At 40.4% G+C, this 22422-nt stretch overlaps 1 protein-coding gene across 3 annotated transcripts in view; it reads right to left on the reverse strand.

The window, feature by feature from the left end:
- Positions 1-21245, reverse strand: part of VPS35L (VPS35 endosomal protein sorting factor like) — a 157991-nt gene extending 136746 nt beyond the window's left edge. For 2 of the 3 annotated variants that reach the window (XM_045848853.1, XM_045848851.1), the window contains exons 1-2: positions 21209-21245; positions 2174-2273 (exon numbers count right to left, since the gene is read on the reverse strand). In XM_045848853.1, coding sequence (XP_045704809.1) covers positions 2174-2273; positions 21209-21225 — 117 coding nt within the window. In that variant the 5' untranslated portion in view covers positions 21226-21245. Of the gene's footprint in view, positions 1-2173; positions 2274-6714; positions 6865-21208 lie in introns of those variants that run through there. The other variant, XM_045848854.1, reaches the window with a different exon arrangement.
- Positions 21246-22422: the final 1177 nt, after the last annotated feature.

Raw genomic sequence — 22422 nt, forward strand, 5'->3', positions numbered from 1 at the left:
GACATGAAGCCATATTTTTGTTCCACTGATTCCCATCCCTCCCCAGCTTCAGGTAACTAGACCAGGGATAAAACTCGCAGCCAAGAGGATCCAACCATAGTCTCTGCTGAAAATAGGGGGCAACATCTAGCAGGGCTAGTCAGGCTGTACTCCTTTTTAATGAGGAAACTATGAAAACCCAGGGGACAGGGGCTGAGGAACAGTGATGAGACTTTGGACATGTATCCACAGGGAAACAGAGGTAACCAATGTTCAAGAGAGCAAGAAGGATGGTGGGAAACAGAATAAAGGCAAAAGTGCTAGATAAAAGAAAATTTGACTGGCCTAGTCCTTGGAGGGTCTGTCATTCATAAGCCCTACCCCTCAGGTGTGTAGGGGTGCAGACCTGAGTTTATGCTAATGAGATGATACATTATAGGGGCTGGTCAAGAAAAAAGCCAACCACTGTAATTATAGGGTGTGGCCTTGATGGCATCAGCCAGGTTTACATCAGCCTGACCTCAAGGTAGAGGTAGGGGTGATGGAGATAAAATTCAATCACATCGCCAAGGAATCAATCCATCATGCCTTTGCAGTGAAACTCCAATAAAAAGTCTGGACATCCTCTGGCATGTGTAGCTCAGTGGATTGAGCATAGGCCTGCAAACCAAAAGGTCACTGGTTCAATTCCCAGTCAGGGCATATGCCTGGGTTGTGAGCCAGGTCCCCAATAGGGGGTGCGTAAGAGGCAATGACACATTGATGTTTTTTTCTCCCTCTCTTTCTCCTTCCCTCCCCCCTTTCTAAAAAGAGAGAAATAAAATATTTTTAAAAAGAAGATTAAACACCAAAACTTGGTGGAGCTTCCTAGTTGGTAAATACATGATGGGCTGAGAGGTGTGATATACCAATTCCACAGGCAGAAGGCACAACAGCTCTGTGTTTAGAAACCACTTCCCAACCTCACCCTGTGTGTCTCTTAATTTGGCTGGTCCTTATTTATATCTTCATAATAAAACTGTAAGTATAAGTATAGTGCTTTTCTGAGCTCTGTGAGTTGTTCCAGCAAATTATCAAACCTGAAGGGAGGTCTCAGGAAACCCTTGAGTTTGTAGCCAGTTAGACAGAAGTTCAGGTGACCCAGGGACCTCCAAGTTTGTAGATAGTGTCTAAAATGAGAGCAGTCTTATTGAAGACCTTCCCATTAGGTTGTAGGGTCTGACACTAAACTGGGTGATTAGCCCAAGTACCTGTCATTGGTGTACATTTGTCAATTTGTTTGCCTGGTATCTAGTCATCTATCTCCCACGTTCAATAGTCCAAATTTTCTTTGGGAAAGTATCCCTCCCTTTCCCCTGACTCTTACCCAACAGGCCTGGTAAGGTGGACTCTGCTCCTGGTTCCCAGGGTATGTACTGGCCCCAACCCAATCAATAAGCATATTCTATACCCTGGTCACCAGGGCTGGTTCAGGGAAGGACAGGTAACCCACCTGGGTAAACAAGAACTGCTAAAGAAGAGGTCCTGCAATTGAATGTGCAGGAGCTTATACTGCTACTCGGTCACCATGTAGGGAGAGTTCCTAAGAATGGAACCAACTCACTGGCCACTTGAGCCCATGTAATTGGAGCCCAGGGGATATGTGGGACCCTGGGAGGCCAAAGGTAAGCCTTATAACTTCCTGCTTAATGTAATCATCACCTGTTTTCTCAGGTCCTCCACTAGAAGAAACTTTATGTCCTTTGTGTCTATTGGTATCAATCTGTCAACCTCATCTCCACCCATCATGACAACCACATAGCTTCAACCACTTGTCAATGAAAGAGTACAAACGTATAAGTGAAGGACCATCTGTGTCTCTTGCCTGCTTTTTGTTTTGTTTTTCAAGTATACTTACATATAGACTATGATGCTACTCAGGATAGCACCCTATACTGGTAATTATATTGATTTTTAGTATTCCAAATAGGCAAATTAAAAAGATATATTCTGCTTACACTTCCAAGTCAGATACAAACCATCCCATCACAACACTCTCATTGATATAAGAAAGGAGCAAATAAAAATGCTGGTGGGTGAGGCCAACACCACAAAAAAATAGGGAGGGAACAAACTGATTGATTTAAACATGCAAAAGAAGCTACTGTTGGCAAAATGGAAAAGACCTAGGAATACTGCCTTTGACAAAACTTACGGTTATGGGTTTTAATGGGTGATAGTCCCCAAACTCCAGTGGCACAGCCTCCAGGTGGTATGTTGCAGATTCTGCCTTGTAGTTCCTATTCCTGGAGTGCCTGATAAACAACAAAACCCAAAAATCAATTAGGTGATAGAGACACCTAACATTCTAGAAACTTGTTGTCGAGACTTCCTCAATGATGAAGTAGTCTGCAGAGGAACAGTATTCCTACTAAACCCAACCAGAAATGCTAAATTAAAAAAAAAAAAAAGAATTAAAAATCAGTTTGAAGATATAAGGAGCTGCCAAGGCACCAGAACCAAGGGAAGTGTACTGAGATGAAGCCAGCTTCCCCTGGCAGAGCACCCATGTATTCCTGACATGGACAAGAGGCTAGAAGCAGGCAGAGGGTAGCTGCTAGGACACAGAGCAGCCAAAAGGAAACTGTTTTAAGGAAACCTTACAGGACTAGAGAGGTAAACTAAGGTTTGGGGCTATTGAGACAGCCAGGACTTGAAGAAAGAGCTTCTGAAGAGAAGGGGTTACAGAGAAGGGAAAAATCCAGACCTGGTTTCCCCACAAAATATCTGTCAGTTAAGGAATGTATAGCAAAAGAAAGAAGCCAAGCAGAAAGTAGATGAAGAGCAGTTTTCATCAGTCTTGCAAGGGCTCAAAAAGTAAGGGTAACAGTGAAATGAACAATAAAAGGGGAGAGAGTATCCACATTGAAGGAGGAAGAGAACAAATACGGGAAGCACAGTATAGTATGGGAGACATAGGGACATAACAGCCTAACATACATACAACTAGAATGCAAAGAGGAAGCAAGAATAGGCAGAATCAATTTGTAAAAAGATGAGGTTGAAATTTTTCTCAAGCTAAAGAAAGAAATCAAGTTACTAATTTAAGAAACACCTCTACCCCAAGTGAGCCTCAAAACCAAAACAAAATAACCATACTTAGGGTTTTCACAGTAAGAGAGTGGGTTTCTTTTTCTTTTAAACATTTTACTTATTTATTAGACAGGGGAAGGAAAGGAGAAAGAGAGGGAGAGAAACATCAATGTGCTAAAGAAACATCAATCAGTTGCCTCTCGTATACCCCCAACCAGGGAACTGGCCTGCAACCCAGGCATGTGCCTTGACCAAGAATTGAATCAGCAACCTGAATTTCAGTGACAATGCCCAACCCACTGAGCCACACCAGTCAGGGTAAGAGAATTTCTTAAAAGGAAAAAAATACATTACTTTCAAAGGACAATATTATTATATCAGCACAGAGATGGGGGCCAGCTGACAAATGAACTGATACCTTTAAGGTATTAAAAGAAAGTAATCGCCAACCAAGAATTCTATACCCTGTGAAACTATCCTTCAAACATAATGGCAAAAGAAAAGTTTCCAGTCAAAGGAAAACCAAGAACACTGTCAGCAGCTGGACCACACTTTAAAACAATAAAATAAAAATAAAATAAAATAAAAGTATTTAAATATGGATGTGTGTGTATATACTTTCAACCATTTTTCAGAATGCGATATTATACACTTAAATACAACATCAAGGTTGAAGATAGTAAAAAGTTTAAAAAGAGAAGACGATACTACAATTTTGAAATGAACGCAGCATGAATAGGGATAATTTGTGACACCAAAACATTAAAGGAGAGATGATAAAGGTCTGAATTTGCAAAGGAGGTGGAGATAAAATATAAAAATATTAGAAATTGAATATTTATTTAATATGAATATAAAATAAGAAAAAGGACTACTGTATATATGACACTTTCTTTTGCATAAACCTAATGGTAACTGTGTATACATAAAAAATCCAGAACTGAGACAGAACACAAAAAAGGAGAAAACAGAGGAAAAAAATTATAGAATACCATCACATAAAAAAAAGAAACAATCCAAAAACAAAAACAGAAACACAAGGAAAAAGAAACAAAGGAGACACAGGGCTACCAGAAAATACAACATAAAATGGCTATAGGAAATTTTATATACCCAAAATGTAAATGGACTGAACTCACCAATAAAAGGTCAAAAAAATTTTTTAAAACCCCAACCAACCATATGCTGCTTTCAGGAGGTACACTTCAGCTGCAAGGAAAATAAATCCTCAAAATGAAAGAGTAGAAAACTATTCTCCAAACAAATTGCATCCAGAAAAAAAGGAGGTATAGCTGTACTTACATCTGACAAAATAGATTTTAAAATAAAAAGATAACAAGAGGCAAAGATGGATATTTTGTAGTGATAAAAGGGACAATACATCAAGAAGACAACATGTATTTGTGTATATATGCACCCAATTAGGGAGCACCAAAATATATAAAGCAACTACTAATAAAACTAAAAAGAAACTGACAAAAACACAATAGTAGGGGACCTAAATACCCCACTGACAGCTATGGATAGATCACCTAAAAAGAAAATTAATAAGGAAATACTGGCATTAAATGACACAATAAACTAATGGACATAATCAACATTTACAGAGCCTTTCATCCCAGAATACCATTTTTTTCTAGTGCACATGCAACATTCACAAAGACTGACCATATGCTGGGACACAAAACTAGCCTCTACAAATTTAAAGGTCAAAATCATATTAAGCATATTCTATGAACACAGTACTCAAAAATTGTAAATCAACTGCAAAGAAAAAGCAAAAAAAAAAATCACAAATGTGTGTGAAGATTAAACAACATGCTACTAAAAAATGACTGAATCAAAGAAGAAATAATAAGAGAGATCAAAAAATACATAAAACAAATGAGAATGACAATACAACATATCAAAACTCTGGGGGTGAAGCAAGAGCAGTGATAACAGGAAACATGGTATCATTACAAGCCTATCTCAAAAAAAGAAAAATCTCAAATAAACAACCTAACATTACATCTTAAAGAACTAAAACAAGAGAACAAATGCTGCTGAAGCCAGCAGAAGGAAAGAAATAATAAAAATCAGAGCAGAGTTAAAAAAAAAAAAAGAACAAAAATACAAAAAATAATGCAAAAAAAAGAGCTGGTTCTTTGAAAATATTAATAAAATTGACAAACCTCTGGCTAGACTTATTAAGGGAAAAGAGAAAAGATTCAAATAAACAAAATCAGAAATGAAAGAAGTTACAATGGACACCACAGAAATACAGAGGAAAACACAGTAATACCATGAAAGACTTTATGTCAGAAAGTGTATTACCTAGAAGAAATGGACAAGTTCTTCAGAATACATAACTTTCCTAGACTGAACCATAAAGAACTGGAAAATCTAAATAGACCTATCAACAGTGAGGAAATTGAAACAACCATCAAAAACATCCCCAAAAGTAAAAGTCCAGGACCAGATGACTTCACTAGTGAATTCTAACGAACATTCAAAAAAAGATCTACCGGTAGTACCTATCTTTCTCAAACCCTTACAAAAATACTGAAAAATAGGCAATACTTCCTAATATATTTTAAGGGGCCAACATTACATTAATACCAATACTGGTAAGGATAACATAAAAAAAGAAAATTACAGACCAATTATCTTTGATGAATATAGATTTAAAAAACCTAAATAAAATAGTAAATCAAATGCAATACATTAAAAAAAATAATGCCTCGTGATCAAGTGGGATTCATTACAGGGGCACAAGGATGGTTCAACATAATCATATGATCATATCAATAGATGTATAAGAAGCATGTGACAAGATACAACATCTATTCATGATTAAAACACTCAAATGAGCATGGAAGGGAGGTACTTCGATATAATGAAGGCCACATATGACAAACCCTCTGCTCATATCATACTCAAGGGTGAATAACTGAAAGCTTCTCCTCTAAGATCAGGAACAAGACAAGATGTCCACTCTTACCACTTCTATTCAACATAGTATTGGAAGTTTTAGCAAGAGCAATCAGGCAAGAGAAAGAAATAAAAGGCATCCAAACTGGGAAGGAAGAAGTTATGTGTCACATTTTGCAGATGACATGATTCTTCATATAGAAAATCCTGAAGACTTCCCTAACAATATATTTAAAACAATAAACAAATACAGTAAAGTTACAGGACATAAAATTAATGCACAAGATCCACTGTGTTCCTATATACTAACAATGACATTTCAGAAAAGGAAATTTTTAAAAAACTTTATTTTGCAATTGTGACAAAAAGAATAAAATAGCTAGGAATAAATTTAACAAAGGATGTGTGGGACCTATACATTAAAAACAAGAGTTTGTTTTTTTTAAATGAAGAATTGGAAAGATATTCCATGTTCATGAATTGGAAGAATTAATATAATTAAAATAGCCATATTACCCAACTCAATATATACATTTAATACAATTCCCATTAAAATTCCAATGGCACTTTTTAAAGAAATTTTTAAAAAATCAGATTTGTATGGACCCACAAGAGACCCTAAATAACCAAAGCAATCCTAAGAATAAAGAACACAACCAGGGGTATCACATTTCCTGACTTTAAATTATACTACAAAGTGACAATAACCAAAACAGCATGGTATTAGCAGGAAAAAAAAGACACACAGACCAATGGAATAGAATTGAGAGCCTGGAAGATTTTAAGATGGCGGTGAGATAGGTGGTAGCAGAGTCCACTTCCCCCTATGCACAGGTGGAACACCTAGCCGATCTTCTGAGGAACGGAGTGAACAGCCAATGGTATCCCAGTATATGTGAAGATTGGAGGCCAAAACTGTAGAGGACATTGAAAAATCAAATGGTAAGGAGAGTGTTTCAGGACAATAAGGTCCCTGGGACCAGCACAGGGACCAGGGCAGCTGTAGCCCCAGGCCCAGCATCCACCAGGTCTGCCACAGGATTCTTGGGAGAGAGCCAGGTCAATGGCTCCCTCCCCTGCCAAACAAGGTTTAATCAGCACCAGGATGGACCTGGATGCTTGAAGTCGCTGGGGGGAATAAGTACGAAGTGGCAAACACACAGTGGTGGTGTACACTCACTAAGACTGTGGATGCTGGCTGGGAAGAGTGGGACCAAGACATACCCTGATCCGGATACTCCCCCCGCCTGGTTGTAGAGTTAGGCTGTGTAAGAGGACAGGCACTTGTTGGGAGCAGCAGGCTTGAATAGGAGGAATTTTTCAAAAAGAAAAAGAGGCACTCAGTGGCTGTTTAAGGAACTCTTCCACAGCAGCCACTCCCACCTCCCCCAGCCATGCAGCCTCCACAGCCTCAGCCGTGGGCCCACCTGTGCTACCAGGACCTCGACTATGCCCCTACCACCTTCCATGGCAGCAGAGGAAGCCTAGCTGCAACCGCGACCCCAGTGGCCCGCAGCTGACCCAGCTGCCTCCCACCCCGCCATGGCTGCTGCATCAGCAACAGAAGCCAGCACACACCTTACACCACCACCCCACAAATGCACTCCCTCTGCAGCAGCAGAGGCAGAAAACTCATGCCTACAGCCCTGAGACGGCACACACCTGAACCAGGAGCCTAGTAGCTGCTAATCCCACCACAGCAGCATAGGCCAAGTGCTCAAGCCCATAGCTCCAGGGACAGAGCAAGCCTGACCCCGCCACCCAGGAGAAACTCCAGCTCAACCCCACTGCCACAGGGAACAGAAGCAGAAGAGGCATGGCACCCCTATCTCCAATAGAAACCATGTTAGGGACCCATCCCTGCAGGGCCAACTGGCTCTCTAAGAGAAAGGTGGAGATGCCCCAAAAGAGAAGAGCAGCAGGGCTCAGGGAGTCAGCAGTCCCCAGAAGACTTAACTCAGTGGGGGCGCTGAACTACCATGAAGACACTCTGAGAGTCCCTGGCGTCTAGGAGAGCAAAGAGCGAGAAGGTAGTGTGTGATGTGACCCTAATTGGTGCACCTTAAGGACAGTGCAACCAGTGGACTGGAGGTGTAGGCTGGGCACAGAAGGGCACTAGGGGCCCACCAGCAAACTGAGAAACTGGGCTGGAGTCTGAACAACTCCAAAGAGTGTGGCTCAGATCTAGCCCCCATCCCCGCAAAACCAAAGGAAGGCAGAAAAGCAAAACCAATCGCCCCTCAGCCTGTTGTAGCCAGGAAGACCAGCACAACTGACTTAGATTGTGTAAAGCCAGCAGGAGGCCTGTTTTTTTTTTTTTTAATTCCCCTTCCTTCTTTTCCTTCTTTTTTTTTATTCCTTCTTCCTTCCCTCTTTTTTCTTTTAAATACCCACAAATGAGACAATAAAACCTGCAGCTGTGAAAGGCCTGGAGTTAGACTCCAAGAGGGGTCATCTTAAAAACAGAGACAGTGAGACAAATTTCACTTTCCTACTCCAGAGGACTTGCGAGTTATTGTATATTTGTATTATTATTATTTTTAATTACTTCTACATCTTTTATTAGGTTTTTTTTTTATTTTTCTTCTTTCTGCTTAGTCTTCTTCACTTGGCTTGATAAATTACATTGTTTGACTCGTTTCCCCTGTTCTACGTTTCATCATGTATTTTTAATTTTGTCTTTCACTCCACTTGTGTTCCAATAGCACACTACTTTAGGTCATGTACATCCTATTCTTGTTATTTACACCACATAGATTCTGTCATATGATTGTTGCTCCATTACTATTGTAAATAATTGCTGTTCCATACAATTGTAAATACTACACAAAATCTCTACCGGATCTTAGCTGATATCACTGTCTTCCAGAACTTTATTACTGTCGTGGTTAACTCTATTCTCTCGCACACTACATCTATTTTCTATCCTATACTCTCACTTTACCTCATAATCTGACCTCCCACAAGCTCACTGCTTTCTAGATCTAACTCACAATACCTCCCCTCCCTAATAAGAGTAATATCTTTTTTCCACCCTTTCTAGAAAGTGGCTAGTTGGGTGAAATATCATGGTTAACATTATACATATCGAAAGTATCTCCCATCTCTTCTGCACAGGTTGCTACTTTAATTACCATAAAATACACTCCTGCTATCTTAAACCATTTTGCGTTCCCCCTCCAACTGATCACAAAAAAGAGTGCGTGGGACCTGTGAACACTAGTATACCTGCTGGAAGAGGAAAGCCACCAAAAAGGAACTACCAAGAGATAATAACAGAAGAAGGTAAAGGAGGGAGTGGAAGCCACACAAACCTCCACCAAGGACTGATCTCGAAATGCAACAAATGGTGGAGAAATTACCAAGAGCAAACAACTGAATAATAGCAAGAGAGAACATTCAAAACCTCATACAGACAAAAGAACCAGCTTCAACACAACTTATCCACTTTTCCTTCTTTTCCTTCTTTTTTTCCCACACCTGCACAACAGAATAAAAGATATGGTGGACAGAGTGACCCTCAGGTAACCAGTTGGAGTAAAGGATGAACCAAAGTCAGACCCAACAACAATCAAAACCCAAAGACATACAGAGAGCCAACATAAACAACAGCTCAAGACCAATGAGATAAGGAGTCCAAGGAGACTGCATCACTGAATCTCATAGGTCTTCTACCATAAAAGTTCACACCATTAACCCAGGGAGTAAGAACAGATCAATTTAAGAAGTAGACGCTAACAAGAATGGTCTCACAAACAATGAGAAGATAAAGAAACAAACCCCTCAGGAAAGGAGAGGAGGAAGCCTCAGAAAAAAAATGCTAAATGAAATAGAGGCAAATCAACTATCAGATATTGAGTTCAAAGCAATGGTCATCAGGAAGCTCAATAAGCTCACAGAGAATTACCAAAAACTACAGGGAAACTACAATGAACTCACCGCAAAACACATCAACATAAAAAAGGAAACAGAAGCTATCAACAAGGACCAAGAGGAAATGAAGAATACAATTTCTGAACTGAAGAACACAGTAGAAGGAATCAAAAGCAGGAACACAGTAGAAGGAATCCTTGCTGATTTGAAGCAGAGGATCAAATCAGCAAGTTGGAGGACAAGGTAGAAAAAAAAACACAGAAAGAGCAAGAAAAGTAAAAGAGACTCAGAAAGAATGAAGAGTGGTTAAGAGAAATGCAGGATAACATGAAACATAATCATATCTGTATAATAGAAATACCAGAGGGAGAAGAAGAGCAAGGGATAGAAAAACTGTTTGGAAAAGTAATGATGGAAAATTCCCTAATTAAATGAAAGAAAAAGTAACACAAATCCAGAAAACAGAGTCTGCCAATCAAGAGGAACCCAAAGAGGCCCACTTCAAGACACATCATACTTAAAATGGCAAATTCCAAGACAAAGAGAGAATCTTAAAGGCAGCAAGGGAAAAGCAGGAAGTAACATGCAAGGGAGCGCTGATAAGACTAGCAGCTAAATTCTCAATGGAAACACTCCAAGACAGAAGGGAATGACAAGAAAATACTCCAAGTAATGTAAACCAGAGGCCTGGAACAAAGACTATTTTATCCAGCAAGTCTCTCATTTACAATGGAAGGCCAAATAAGGAGCTTCCTGGACAAAAGAAGCCTCAAAGAATATACCTCCTCCAAACTAGGTGTGAAAGAGATACTAAAGGATCTGCTTTAAGAACAGGAAGAAAAACTATGAAAGAGAGAGGAACACAGGTATGAAAAAATGGCAATGAATAAGTACCTATCAATAATAACCTTAAATGTAAATGGATTAAATGGTCCAATCAAAAGAAATAGCTAAATGGATAAGAAATCATGACCCACACATATGTTGCCTACAAGAGACCCACCTCAGAACAAAAGACCTACACAGACTGGAAGTGAAGGGCTGGAAAAAAAAAATATTCCAAGCCAGTGGACAGGTAAAAAAAAAAAAAGCCCGCAGTACCAATACTCACATCAGACAAAAAAGACTTCAAAAAAACCAGCCATAAAAAGAGACCCAGAAGGTCCCTTCATGATATGCAAGGGAAGTACCCATCATAAAGACATAAGCATTATATATATATACACACTCAAAATAGGAGCACACAAATGTATAAAGAAAATCTTGGAGGACTTCAAGAAAGATGTTGTCAGCAACACAATTATAGTGGTGGATTTCAATACCCCACTGTCAAAAATGAATAGATCTTCCAAACAAAATATCAATAAAGATACTGTGGCATTGAACAATGCCCTAGATGAAATGGACTTAACTGATATATATAAAGCCTTTCATCCCAAAGAACAAAATACACATTCCTTTCAAATGCACATGGAACATTTTCAAAGATAGACTACATGACAGGACAAAAAGCAAGCATCAACAATTTCAAGAAAATTGAAATGATATCGAGCATTTTCTCTTACCACAAGGGACTGAAACTAGAAAACAACCCCAAGGAAAAAAATCAAAAACACTCAAACTGATGGAGATTGAACAGTATGCTATTAAACAATGAATGGGTCAAGAATGAGATTAGGGAAGAAATCAAAAAGTTTCTGGAAACAAACAAACAAAAAAAAAGAACTTACAACAACCCAAAACTTATGGGACACAGAAAAGGAAGTCCTGAGATACAAGTTCATAGTGATACAAGACTACCTAAAAAAGACAGAAACATTTCAAATAAACAACCTAACCCTACGCCTATTAAATCTTCAGAAACAATAACAAAGATAGCCCAGAGCAAGTACAAGGAAAAAAATAACCAAGATCAGAGCAGAATTAAATGACATAGAGACTAAAAGCACAATTCTAAGGATCAATAAATCAGGACCTGGTTTTTTGAAAACATAAGCAAAATCGACAAGCCTTTAAGCAGACTCATCAAGAAAAAAAGAGAGAGGACCCAAATAAACACAAACAGAAATGAAAGAGGAGAGATTACAACTGACACCACAGAACTACAAAGGATTGTAAGAAATTACTACAAAAAACTATATGCCAAGAAATTTGAAAACCTGGGTGAAATGGACAAATTTCTAGGGAAATACAATCTTCTAAAACTGAATGAAGAAGCAGAAAGCCTGAACCGACCAATAAAGCAGATGAAATTGAAGCAGTAATCAAAAAGTTTCTGGCACACAAAAAAACTAGACTGGATGGTTTCACAGGAGAATTTTACAAAGCATTTAAAAAAGAGCTAACCCCTATCCTTCACAGACTATTCCAAAAAATTCAAGAAGAGTGAAGACTCTCAAACTCTACTGAGAACCACCCTGCCTGGTATCAGAAGCTGTAACCCCTGCCAAGACTAAGGCTGAGGGAATGACCTTGGACCGTAAGCCACCAAGGAGACAAAAGCTTATCTCCCTGGCAGGAGCACCGCTTCTGCTCCTTTAACTTCACCCTGCCTGGCCCCCAATGCTTAGTTGGTTAGCCAATGACGGGTAAGATTCCGCAAGAGGGGAACGACCTAAGACAGGCACAAACATGGGGGAGGCCCCTAAGGAAGGACTTTGGGGGCTACAGCAAAAGGGGGTGATGGACCCTCGCCCCTCGGCTTTGACATAGCCTGAGTCCTCATTGTCTGTGAGAAAATCTCCTAATCTCTTGACTGCCTTACTTACTTCCCTTGTTCCACCTAAGCCTGAAACAATGACAGAGGGTGGTGCAGCCCTGTGCTCGAAAGGGTGAGTTCCCCGGGTGATCAAGCCTAAGAAAGAATATATAAAATCCTGTGAAACCTGCTTTGTTTAGAATGTTCTCAATGAAATGATAAGGGTCCAAGCAAGAAGTAAGTTTGTTCCTCAAAGTTTTACAGCTCTTTAGCTATCTGACCCTGACTCAAAATAGGCCCTTAGATTTCTTTGTTATCTGTTGTTTGATCCTTACTTCCTGGCAATGTTTAATGAGCTTTACCTGAATTCCTGCGTAAAGGAACCCAATAAAAGCCTGCTCAGGCGGGAAAACCACGCACTCTCCCCTAGGGAGGGTGGCCAAGGCACTCCCTACTAGAGAGAGTGGCCGTTCCGTCCCTATTTCCACACAGGACCTGGATGTCTCTGTGTATGTTTTTCCCGTGTTTCGATGAGCCACCCACAGTGTTCCGCAGTCACTGCAGGTCAGTAGTCGTGTCAAAACTCTTTTATGAATCCAGCAATATCCTAATCCCAAAACCAGATGAAGATACAACAAAGAAAGAAAAAACTTCAGGCCAATATCACTGATGAATATAGATGCTAAAACCATCAAGAAAATATTGAAATACTTCATCCGGCAATATGATAAAGAGATCATACACTATGATCAAATGGGATTCATCCCAGGGATGTAAGGATGGTACAATATTCACAAATCAATAAACGTAATACATCACATAAATAAAATGAAAGAAAAAAATCAAATGCAGAAAAAGCATTTGATAAGGTACAGCACCCATTTATGATAAAAACACTTAGAAAAGCGGGAATAGAGGGAGCATTCCTCAACATAATAAAAGCCATAAATGAGAGACATACAAATAACATCATACTCAATGGGAAAAAACTGAAGCTTTCCCACTAAGATCAGGAACAAGACAAGGATGTCCACTTTCACTACTCATATTCAACATAATATTGGAAGTCCTAGCCACAACAATCAGGCAAGGGAAAGAATTAAAAGGCATCCAAATTGGAAAGGAGGAAACAAAACTGTCACTGTAGATGACATGATAGTGTACATAGAAATTCCTATAGACTCCACCGAAAGACTATTCAACCTAATAAGTGAATTAGGCAAAACAGCAGGATACAAAGTCAATATTCAGAAATCAAAGGCATTTTTGTACACCAACAATGAAATATCAGAAACAGAAATCTGGAAAGAAAATCCCATTTGATACAGGAACAAGAAACATGAAGTACTGAGGAATAAACCTAACCAAGGATGTAAAAGACCTATACTCAGAAACTATACAACACTGAAGAAATTCAGGAAGACACAAAAAAATGGAAGCATGTCCCATGCTCATTGATTGGAAAAAATAATATCATCAAAATATCTATACTACCCAGAGTGATTTATAGATTCAATGCAATACCTATTGAAGTACCAATGGTATATTTCACAGACATAGAACAAACACTTCAAAAATGTATATGGAACCATAAATGACCCCGAATAGCTGCTGCAAGTTTGAGAAAGAGCAAAGTAGGAGGGATCACAATACCTGATACTAAGCTGATATTACAAGGCCACTGTAATCAAAACAGCCTGGTACTGGTAAAAGCACAGACATATACACCAATGGAACAGAACAGAGAGCCCAGAAATAAACCCAAGTTTCTATGGTGAATTAATATTTGACAAAGGGGACAGAAGCATAAAATGGAGTAAAAATAGCCTCTTCAACAAATGGTGTTAGGAGAGCTGGACAGCTACACAAAAAAATAAAACTCAATCACCTACATACACCATACACAAAAATAAATTCAAGGTGGGTAAAAGACTTAAATGTAAATTGTGACACCATAAAAGTCCTAGAGGAAAACATAGGCAGGAAAATCTCAGATATTCCACGGAGCAATATTTTCGCCAATATGTCCCCTAGAGCAAAGGACATAAAGGAAAGAATAAACAAATGGGAACTCGTCAAAATAAAAAACCTTTTGCATGGCTAAAGAAAACAGCATTAAAATGAAAAGAGAACTGACCATTTCATAAAACATACTTGCCAATGATATCTCGGTCAAGGGTTTGATCTCCAAAATATAGAAAGAACTCACATTACTGCAATCCAGGAAGACAAAAACCCAATTAAAAAATGGGCCAAAGGCTTGAACAGACACTTCTCCAAGGACATTTAGAGAGCCCAGAGATACAAGAAATGATGCTCAGCAACACTAGCCATCAGAGAGATGCAAATTTAAACCACAATTAGATAGTACCTCACCCCAGTCAGAATGGCCATCATAAACAAATCAACAAACAAGTGTTGGAGAGGATATGGAGAAAAGGGCATCCTAGTACACTGTTGGTGGGAATGCAGACTGGTGCAGCCACTGTGGAGAACAGAATGGAATTTCCTCAGAAAACTAAAACTGGAACTGCCTCTTGACCCAGCAATTCCACTGCTAGGATTATATCCTAAGAACACTGAAACACCAATCCAAAAGAACCTATGTGCCCTAATGTTCATAGCAGCACAATTTATAATAGCCAAGTCTTGAAGCAACCTAAGTGATGAGTGGATCAAAAAACTACAGTACTTTTACACTATGGAATACTGCGCAACTGAGAGAAAGGAGTTCCTACTCTTTGAGACAGCATGGATGGAGCTGGAGAGCATTATGCTAGTGAAATAAGCCAGGCGGTGAGGGACAAATACCATATGATCTCACCTTTAACTGGAATATAATCAACAAAAGAAAATAGCAAGCAAAATATAACCAGAGACATTGAAAGAAAGAACAATCTGACAGTAACCACAGGGGAGATGGGAGGGGATGATGGGGGTAAGGGTTTTCAGGAACTACCATAAAGGACACATGGAAAAAACCAAGGGGACATGTGACAGCAAGGGAAGTGGGGTCTGGCTGGCGTTGGGGGGGGAAAGGGGGAATATGCAGACAACACTAATTGAACAATAAAATAATTTTTAAAAATAATTAAAACAATGAAATAAAATAAAGAATTGAGAGCCCAGAAATAAAGCCACATGTATAAGGGCAAATAATTATTGACAAAGAAGCCAAAAACATACAATGAAGGAGAAAGCCTCTTCAACAAATGTGCCAAAAAATTTAAAAGCCTCATGTAAAAGGAAGAAACTTGACTGCTATTTGTCACCGCACACAAAAATTAGGTCAAAATGGATCAAACCCCTAAATACAAGACCCGAAACAGTAAAGATATAAAAGAAAATATATGTACTAAACTTATTAACATTGTTCTCAGAGGATTTTATGAATTCGACCTCAAAGGCAAGGGAAGTAAAAGCAAAAATAAATGAATGGAACGGTATCAAACTAAAAAACTTTTGTATAGCAAAAGAAATGTCAACAAAACAAAACAGCACTGAACTGAATTGGAAAAGACATTTGCAAACACCCCCAATAAGGAGTTGAGGTCCGAAATATAAAAAGAAGTCATGCAAGTCAACAACCACATACACACACAAAATCCAATTTAAAAAATGGGCAGATCTGAACAGACAAGTCTCCCAAGAAGACATACAAATAACCAACAGATACATAAAAAGAAGCTGAACTTCACTAGCTATTAGGGAAATGCAAATCAAAACTATAATGAGGAACCACCTCTCACCTGTTAGAACAGCTATTATCAATAAGACAAGTACCGTGTTTTTCAGACTATAAGATACACTCCCCCCAAATTTGGGGGCAAATAGGGGTGCATCTTATAGTCCGAATGTAGTTTACCTGGCTCACTGTGGCGGGGGGTGGCAGTGGAGCGGGGTCACAGGTTATTAAATACTTTACCACATTTTTTGCTTCAAATATTTTTTTTTCCTGTTTTCCTTCTCTAAAACCTAGGTGCGTCTTGTGGTACAGTGCATCTTATAGTCCTAAAAATACGGTAATAACAAGTGTTGGATGGGTTGTGGAGAAAAAAGAACCCTCATTCACTGCTTGTGGAAATGTAAATTGGTACAACCATTATGGAAAACAGTATGAAGATTCCCCCCCCAAAATAAGAAGAGTTATCATATGATCCAACAGTCCCTCTTCTGGGTATTAGATAAAGAAGATTTGATAAAGAAGATGTGGTACATATATAGAATGGAATACTACTCAGCCATAGAAAAGATCATATGCTGCCATTTGTGATGACATGGATGGACCTTGAGACTATCATGCTAAGCAAAATAAGTCAGATGAAAAAAGTCAGGAGCCATATGATTTCACTCATATGTGGGAAGTAAAACTGAAACTCAATGACACATACAACAGTATGGTGGTTACCAGAAGGGAAAGGTGGGCAGTAAAGGGGGTCAAACATGGGGTGAGAGAAGAGATTTGACTATGGGGGGTAAATACACACATCAGTATTATAGAATTGTACATTTGCAGTCTATATAATTTTATTAACATCACCCCAATAAATTGAAAAAATTAAAAAGAAGAAAAACTCTGAGAATAAAAAAACTCTAATAGCTATGGATAGTCATAATAAAGTTCTAAAAACTGAATTACAGTTGTTCTCCTTTCAGATCACCCTAGGCTTTATCAAGAGAATTTTGAAAAGTTAATTTAATGGAATGAACAGAAATGTCATCTGACCTGAAATTCAACTGCAAATGTGTTTTCATCCCTGATAATTAATAAATCAGTCAACAGCTAAGTACTACCTCAAAAGCACTATATGACTTGATATGCAAGAATGTAATAATAGTTCTCACGTATTAGGTGATTACTATATACCAGGATCCAGGCCCAGCTCTTTACCTCCATTTCCTCATTTAATCAACCTTAGGAGGTAGGTAGGTGCTGTGGACAAAAAAAGAAGCCACATACTAAACCTGACAAGTTCAGGAAAGGCGTGCATGGTGGGCTTTACAAACAGATACAGAATTAACCATTCAGAATGGTCTAAACAAAAAAGTTCCTAACTAAAAGCAAGTCATAGCAGGTAGTCACATCCTAGGCTTGCAGTTTCCATACAAAGGTCAATCTTTACCAAAAGGATAGTCAGCCTATGTATTGTCTTTCTGCATCTATGTGTTTCTGCAGAAACACGACTTTGGAACATCAGAGTAATCCTGTTGCTTTCTGGACCCCTCAGGGTACAACCTCCACACCAGAGCAAGAGAACCCACACACAGCCCCTCTATTGTTCCCCCACATACCATCTCTATGTATTGTTAAGTGTTAATTGTTAACTATCCTGCACCAACCAAGTAAAAGAAATTTGTCTCTCCATTTTATTCTTTATCCAATCTCAGAGATTTCCTGGTTTGCTTTCCCCTGCCCCATTTATCCACGACCAGTGAATTTCATGTAACCCTCCTTATATCTCCTCCTTTGAGTCTAACGTACAAAATAAGCTGTGCTAGTCTCTGGAGCATTTTCTCAATCTGTTGAGATTTTGCTTCCCAACAATTATTATTAAGTTTGGTTCAAATAAATTCATAAAAATTCTCTACAGGTTTGAACATTTCTTGTGTCAACAATGCTATGATTATGCCCATTTTTCAGAGATGCTGAGACTTCTAACTGGTGGTAACTTGTCAGGTGACAGCAACAGGGAGAGAGAAGGATGCACACCAAAACAGCCCCACTACTGCACTCAAAAATTCTGCAGATCACCTGAGTTATCTTGAAAACCTGAAAAATTAAGTAATTGTCTACCTTTTAAAAAATCCTCAGGATGTTTTTTTTTCTTTTAGAGGAAGAGGAAGTGGGGGGAAGGAGGGAAGAGGAAAGGGAGAGGGGTAGGGGGGAGAAAGAGAGAGGGAGGGAGAGGTCAATTGCCTCTTTTATGTGCCCCACTGGGGACTGAACTCATAACCTAGGTATGTGTCCTGACCAGGAATCAAATCCACAAACTTCTTGGTGTACAAGAAGTAATCAACGGAGCCACTCAGCCAGGGCATCTACTTTTTTTTTTTAAGGATTGAGCATTGACATTGTTTAGTTTGGTTTTTCAAGTTTGAGGGAATTCTTTGGAAAATAACAACTTCTGAAAAGACCTTTAAAAAAATGTTTACCCCTCCTGAAGTCATATCACACTGCTATATTCTGATTTTTTTCCTATCACTACTTTCATTACTCCTCAAATTTACTTTCTGATCCTTGGCGTTTCCTCCAGTCCAAGATATTAGAGCATTTTCTTCAATGCCTGGGCCTTTGGTAAGGCTAACAGCGACCTCTAGTGGACATTTTCACAAAAATCCTTTTCTGTTTTTCTGCTAACAGAGCTGGTCAACAGACCACCACTCATAATCCTGGTCCCTCAGGAGTTGTCACAGAAAAAAGGACAACAGCTCATACCTACTCTCCTGGCTGGGTCCAGGCCATGGCTACTCCAAGTGTGGTCCCTAGATCCCTAGCAAGGTATCATCTGGGGAGCACTGAAATACCCCAGACCTATAGAAACAGGAACTGCATTTTCACAAACTTCTCAAGTGATTTATATGCACTAAAGGTTCACAATTCCCTATTTTTTAATTATTTATATCTAAGAATATGGATATGTAGGAATTCCACTACCAGTTGCCAAATTTATCTCCTTATACTGGAAATGCCAAAATCCACTAAATGCTTTTTTGTCAGCTATTTTAATTCTTGCATGACCCTTTAAATTACTAATAACAATGTGATCACATAGTTTTGTTCTCCCACAATCCCAACCTCCCCCCACCACCAGCAAAATTTTAAAATGATATAGAAATTCTGATTCCAAAGGGTGGCACTTTTTAGGGTGCTGTTACACAGGAGTAAACAGGAAATGTGATGCACAATGTGCTGGACATTTCACAAATCTGGCTACGCCAAAATATATCAGAGATAAGTCTGCGAAAAGGGATTTCTGGGGAGACCTATGACAATGCAGCAGAACATGGGAAACCCACAACCCAGAAACCTCAGTCCAGAATTGAAGGTCCAGCTGACGACAATGAGTACGGAAGGTCCCAGGCTTGGGCTGAAAACCTCAGCACTCCTTGTAGGCTCTATGACTAAGAAAATGTCCTCATCCTCTGCTTTCATTTCCTCATTTGAAAAGCAGGGTTGTTATGAGTTAAAGGAGATGCTGCAAGTTAAGCACTTAGCATAGTGCCTGGCACAAAATAAAGGCTTGCTATGTCAAAAAAACAATGGCAGAAACACAGTTCTCTTCTGTGGGCCTCACGTCAGAAAACCAAATGACGACTATGTGCTACCACACAGAAAAATGTCTAGAGCATGGCCAAATTAGGGACTTTGGAGACCCCAGATGCTAAAAGCTAATGGCACCTGTTTGTAATTTAAACTGAAAATAGCAAAGGTAAAAACATACTGGAGGCAGAGATGATAATAGCAACTTCCTGAATTTTCTGATGACAACATTCCAGATAACTGAGGCCAGGTGTTTTTGTGCTTAAGCCTGGATGGTTCCCTAAAAGCTGCTTCACATGACCAGGTCAGAGAAAACTCAGGGCTAGAAGAGATCAGTGGCATCCAAACCTGCTTTAGGCTCTCTGAGCTTTGGAAGGAAGACACAGAGGTAGCCAGGTACAGGCAAGCCTCATTTTATTGAGCTTGGCTTTATTGAACTTCACAAACTTTGTGTTTTTTGCACAAACTGAAGGCAAGACCCTCCACTAATAAATTCTGATTACAAATCACTTTACTGCAGCGGTCTGGAACCCAACCGGCAAAATTTCCAAGGTCTGTCTGTATCTGATTATCTCAAAGGTCTGGGGCTGTATATTCTTTCATTTGCTCACTGACTCATTCAATGTAAACCACTTAACAGCATTTGGAAAGAAAAATCAGAAAATTATCTTCCTTTTTGAGACAAAAGGGAGAAACCTCAAACCCCAAATAATTCCACTATCGCCATCACAACTCCCTAGCTTTCTCCAGCACTGAGAGCACCCGCTGGGGCCTGAAGCACCAATCACTCCAGATACAAAAGCCCTGCTAAACTTAGCAGCCTTCGCAGGACCCACTCCCTCCTGCTTGATGAGCTCCTACACATCCTGCAAAACCCAGTTTTAGACTACCTCCCTGAAGCCTTCCCAGTGCACCCAAGTAAGGCTGTACCTCATTCAAATGCTTTATTTGGACATCATTCTATTGTGTGAATATTCCCCATGAAACTGTCAACTCCCTGAGGGCCAAGAGTAGTCTTTGCATGCCCAATACCCAGAGTAGGACCCCTTACAAAGTAGGACAGCAGCGGCGTTTTTGCTAATGAGGAAACCAAGTCTACTCTAAATGAACTGAGTAGCTCCCGAGTTATCCACACTCGGAGCTGAGTCTACCCGTCTTTGCATCCAGCGCCCCTAAAACCCGCACCAAACCCACTGGGAAAGCAGAAGCCGGAAACTTGAGTTTTCTCTAGGGGTCAGGAGAAAACCAAAAACGGAGTTCCTCTGGGTCAAGACAACCCGGGGTTTAGGTGAGAGACTCCACCAGCTCCCAATAGGAGAGCAACTCACACATGCACAAAAACACACCGAGACAGAGAAAAGAGACAACCGATGACAATGCCGCCCGAAACTCGGCTGCAACACGCTCCTTACCAGGGAAAGGCCGCCATCTTTTCAGTCAAATGATCACTTCCGCAGCGACCAGCCCTCTTCCCTCTTTTAGACTCCGCCCCGCCCTGGCCTCCATGATTATGAAGGGCAGAAGCACGTCCTGCAAAGTGCAGGCGGCGACTTCCGCCAGCTCCACAACTCTGAGGGGCGGTTCCGCGCCTCAGAGCACCACCATTCCTCGGTGGCGTAATCGTGAGAGGTAACCTCCCTAGGTGTAGAGGGCCTCAATCCTTACAAAGAAACTCCAGCCTCTCCCTAGACAGGAACTCCTCCCTCCCCATAGAGGGGCTACTTCACTGGAGAGGGGCACCCTTCTTTGAGAGAAGGAAGAGAGTCTTTCCCCCCTACCCCAGAGAGGGGAATAACTCCCTAGAGAGGGGCTCCCTCCTAGAGGAGAGCCTCCGCCCTGGAAAGGGACTCCCTCTTTTAGGGAGAGTGGGGATCCCTTACCAGCAAGAGGACTGCCTAGTAATGGGATACCCTCCCAAGCGAGGGGAAGGGGGCCTTCCTCTGTAGACTGGATCTTTCTTCCTGGAGAAGGACGGCTCAGAGTCCACCTACTGAAGGGCTCTTGCTAGAATGGTGCTAGCTCCCCACTGAGGGTGTTTCTCCCACCCCATCCCTTACCCTGGGCCTAAAAAGGAAGACCACTCCCTAGAGAAAACACCCTTCCCTTCCCGCTCTGATTGGTGTCGTTCAGTTAGTTGGGCTTCGTTCCCCAAAATGAAAGGTCATGGGTTGGATGGTTCCATTCCCCATCAAGGCACTTGCCTGGGTTGCAGGTTGGGTCCCCAGTCAGGGTGCCAGTGAGAGGCATCCATGTTTCACCCTCTCAAAAATTAAACACATTTTTTTAAAGACCCCTTTAGGGATAGGGCTCCACCCCCCTCTCTACAAGGGGTTTCAATCCCCCCTCTAAAAAAGGAGTCTCTTCTCTATGGAGGGAGCTCTTTCTGTGGAGGGGGCTGCTGAGGGAGCTGCCTCATCCTCTCTAGGGAGTAAGCCCCACTCTAGCATGGGGGCTCAGTGCCACTCCTAGAGTGGAAGCACCTCTCTAGGGAGAGATCTCTATAGGGAGGGGTTGTTTTAGCCTTGTTTGTTAGGCACTTCCTCTGAGGGAGGGCTGCTCCCTTGCTCAGAAGGGAACTTTTCTTGAGGGAGACCCTTTCTCTCAGGCAGAAGCTCCTCTCTAGGAA

Source organism: Phyllostomus hastatus, unplaced genomic scaffold (assembly GCF_019186645.2).
Source record: "Phyllostomus hastatus isolate PE091 unplaced genomic scaffold, TTU_PhHast_1.1 phas_contig_64, whole genome shotgun sequence".
NCBI classification, from domain to species: domain Eukaryota; kingdom Metazoa; phylum Chordata; class Mammalia; order Chiroptera; family Phyllostomidae; genus Phyllostomus; species Phyllostomus hastatus.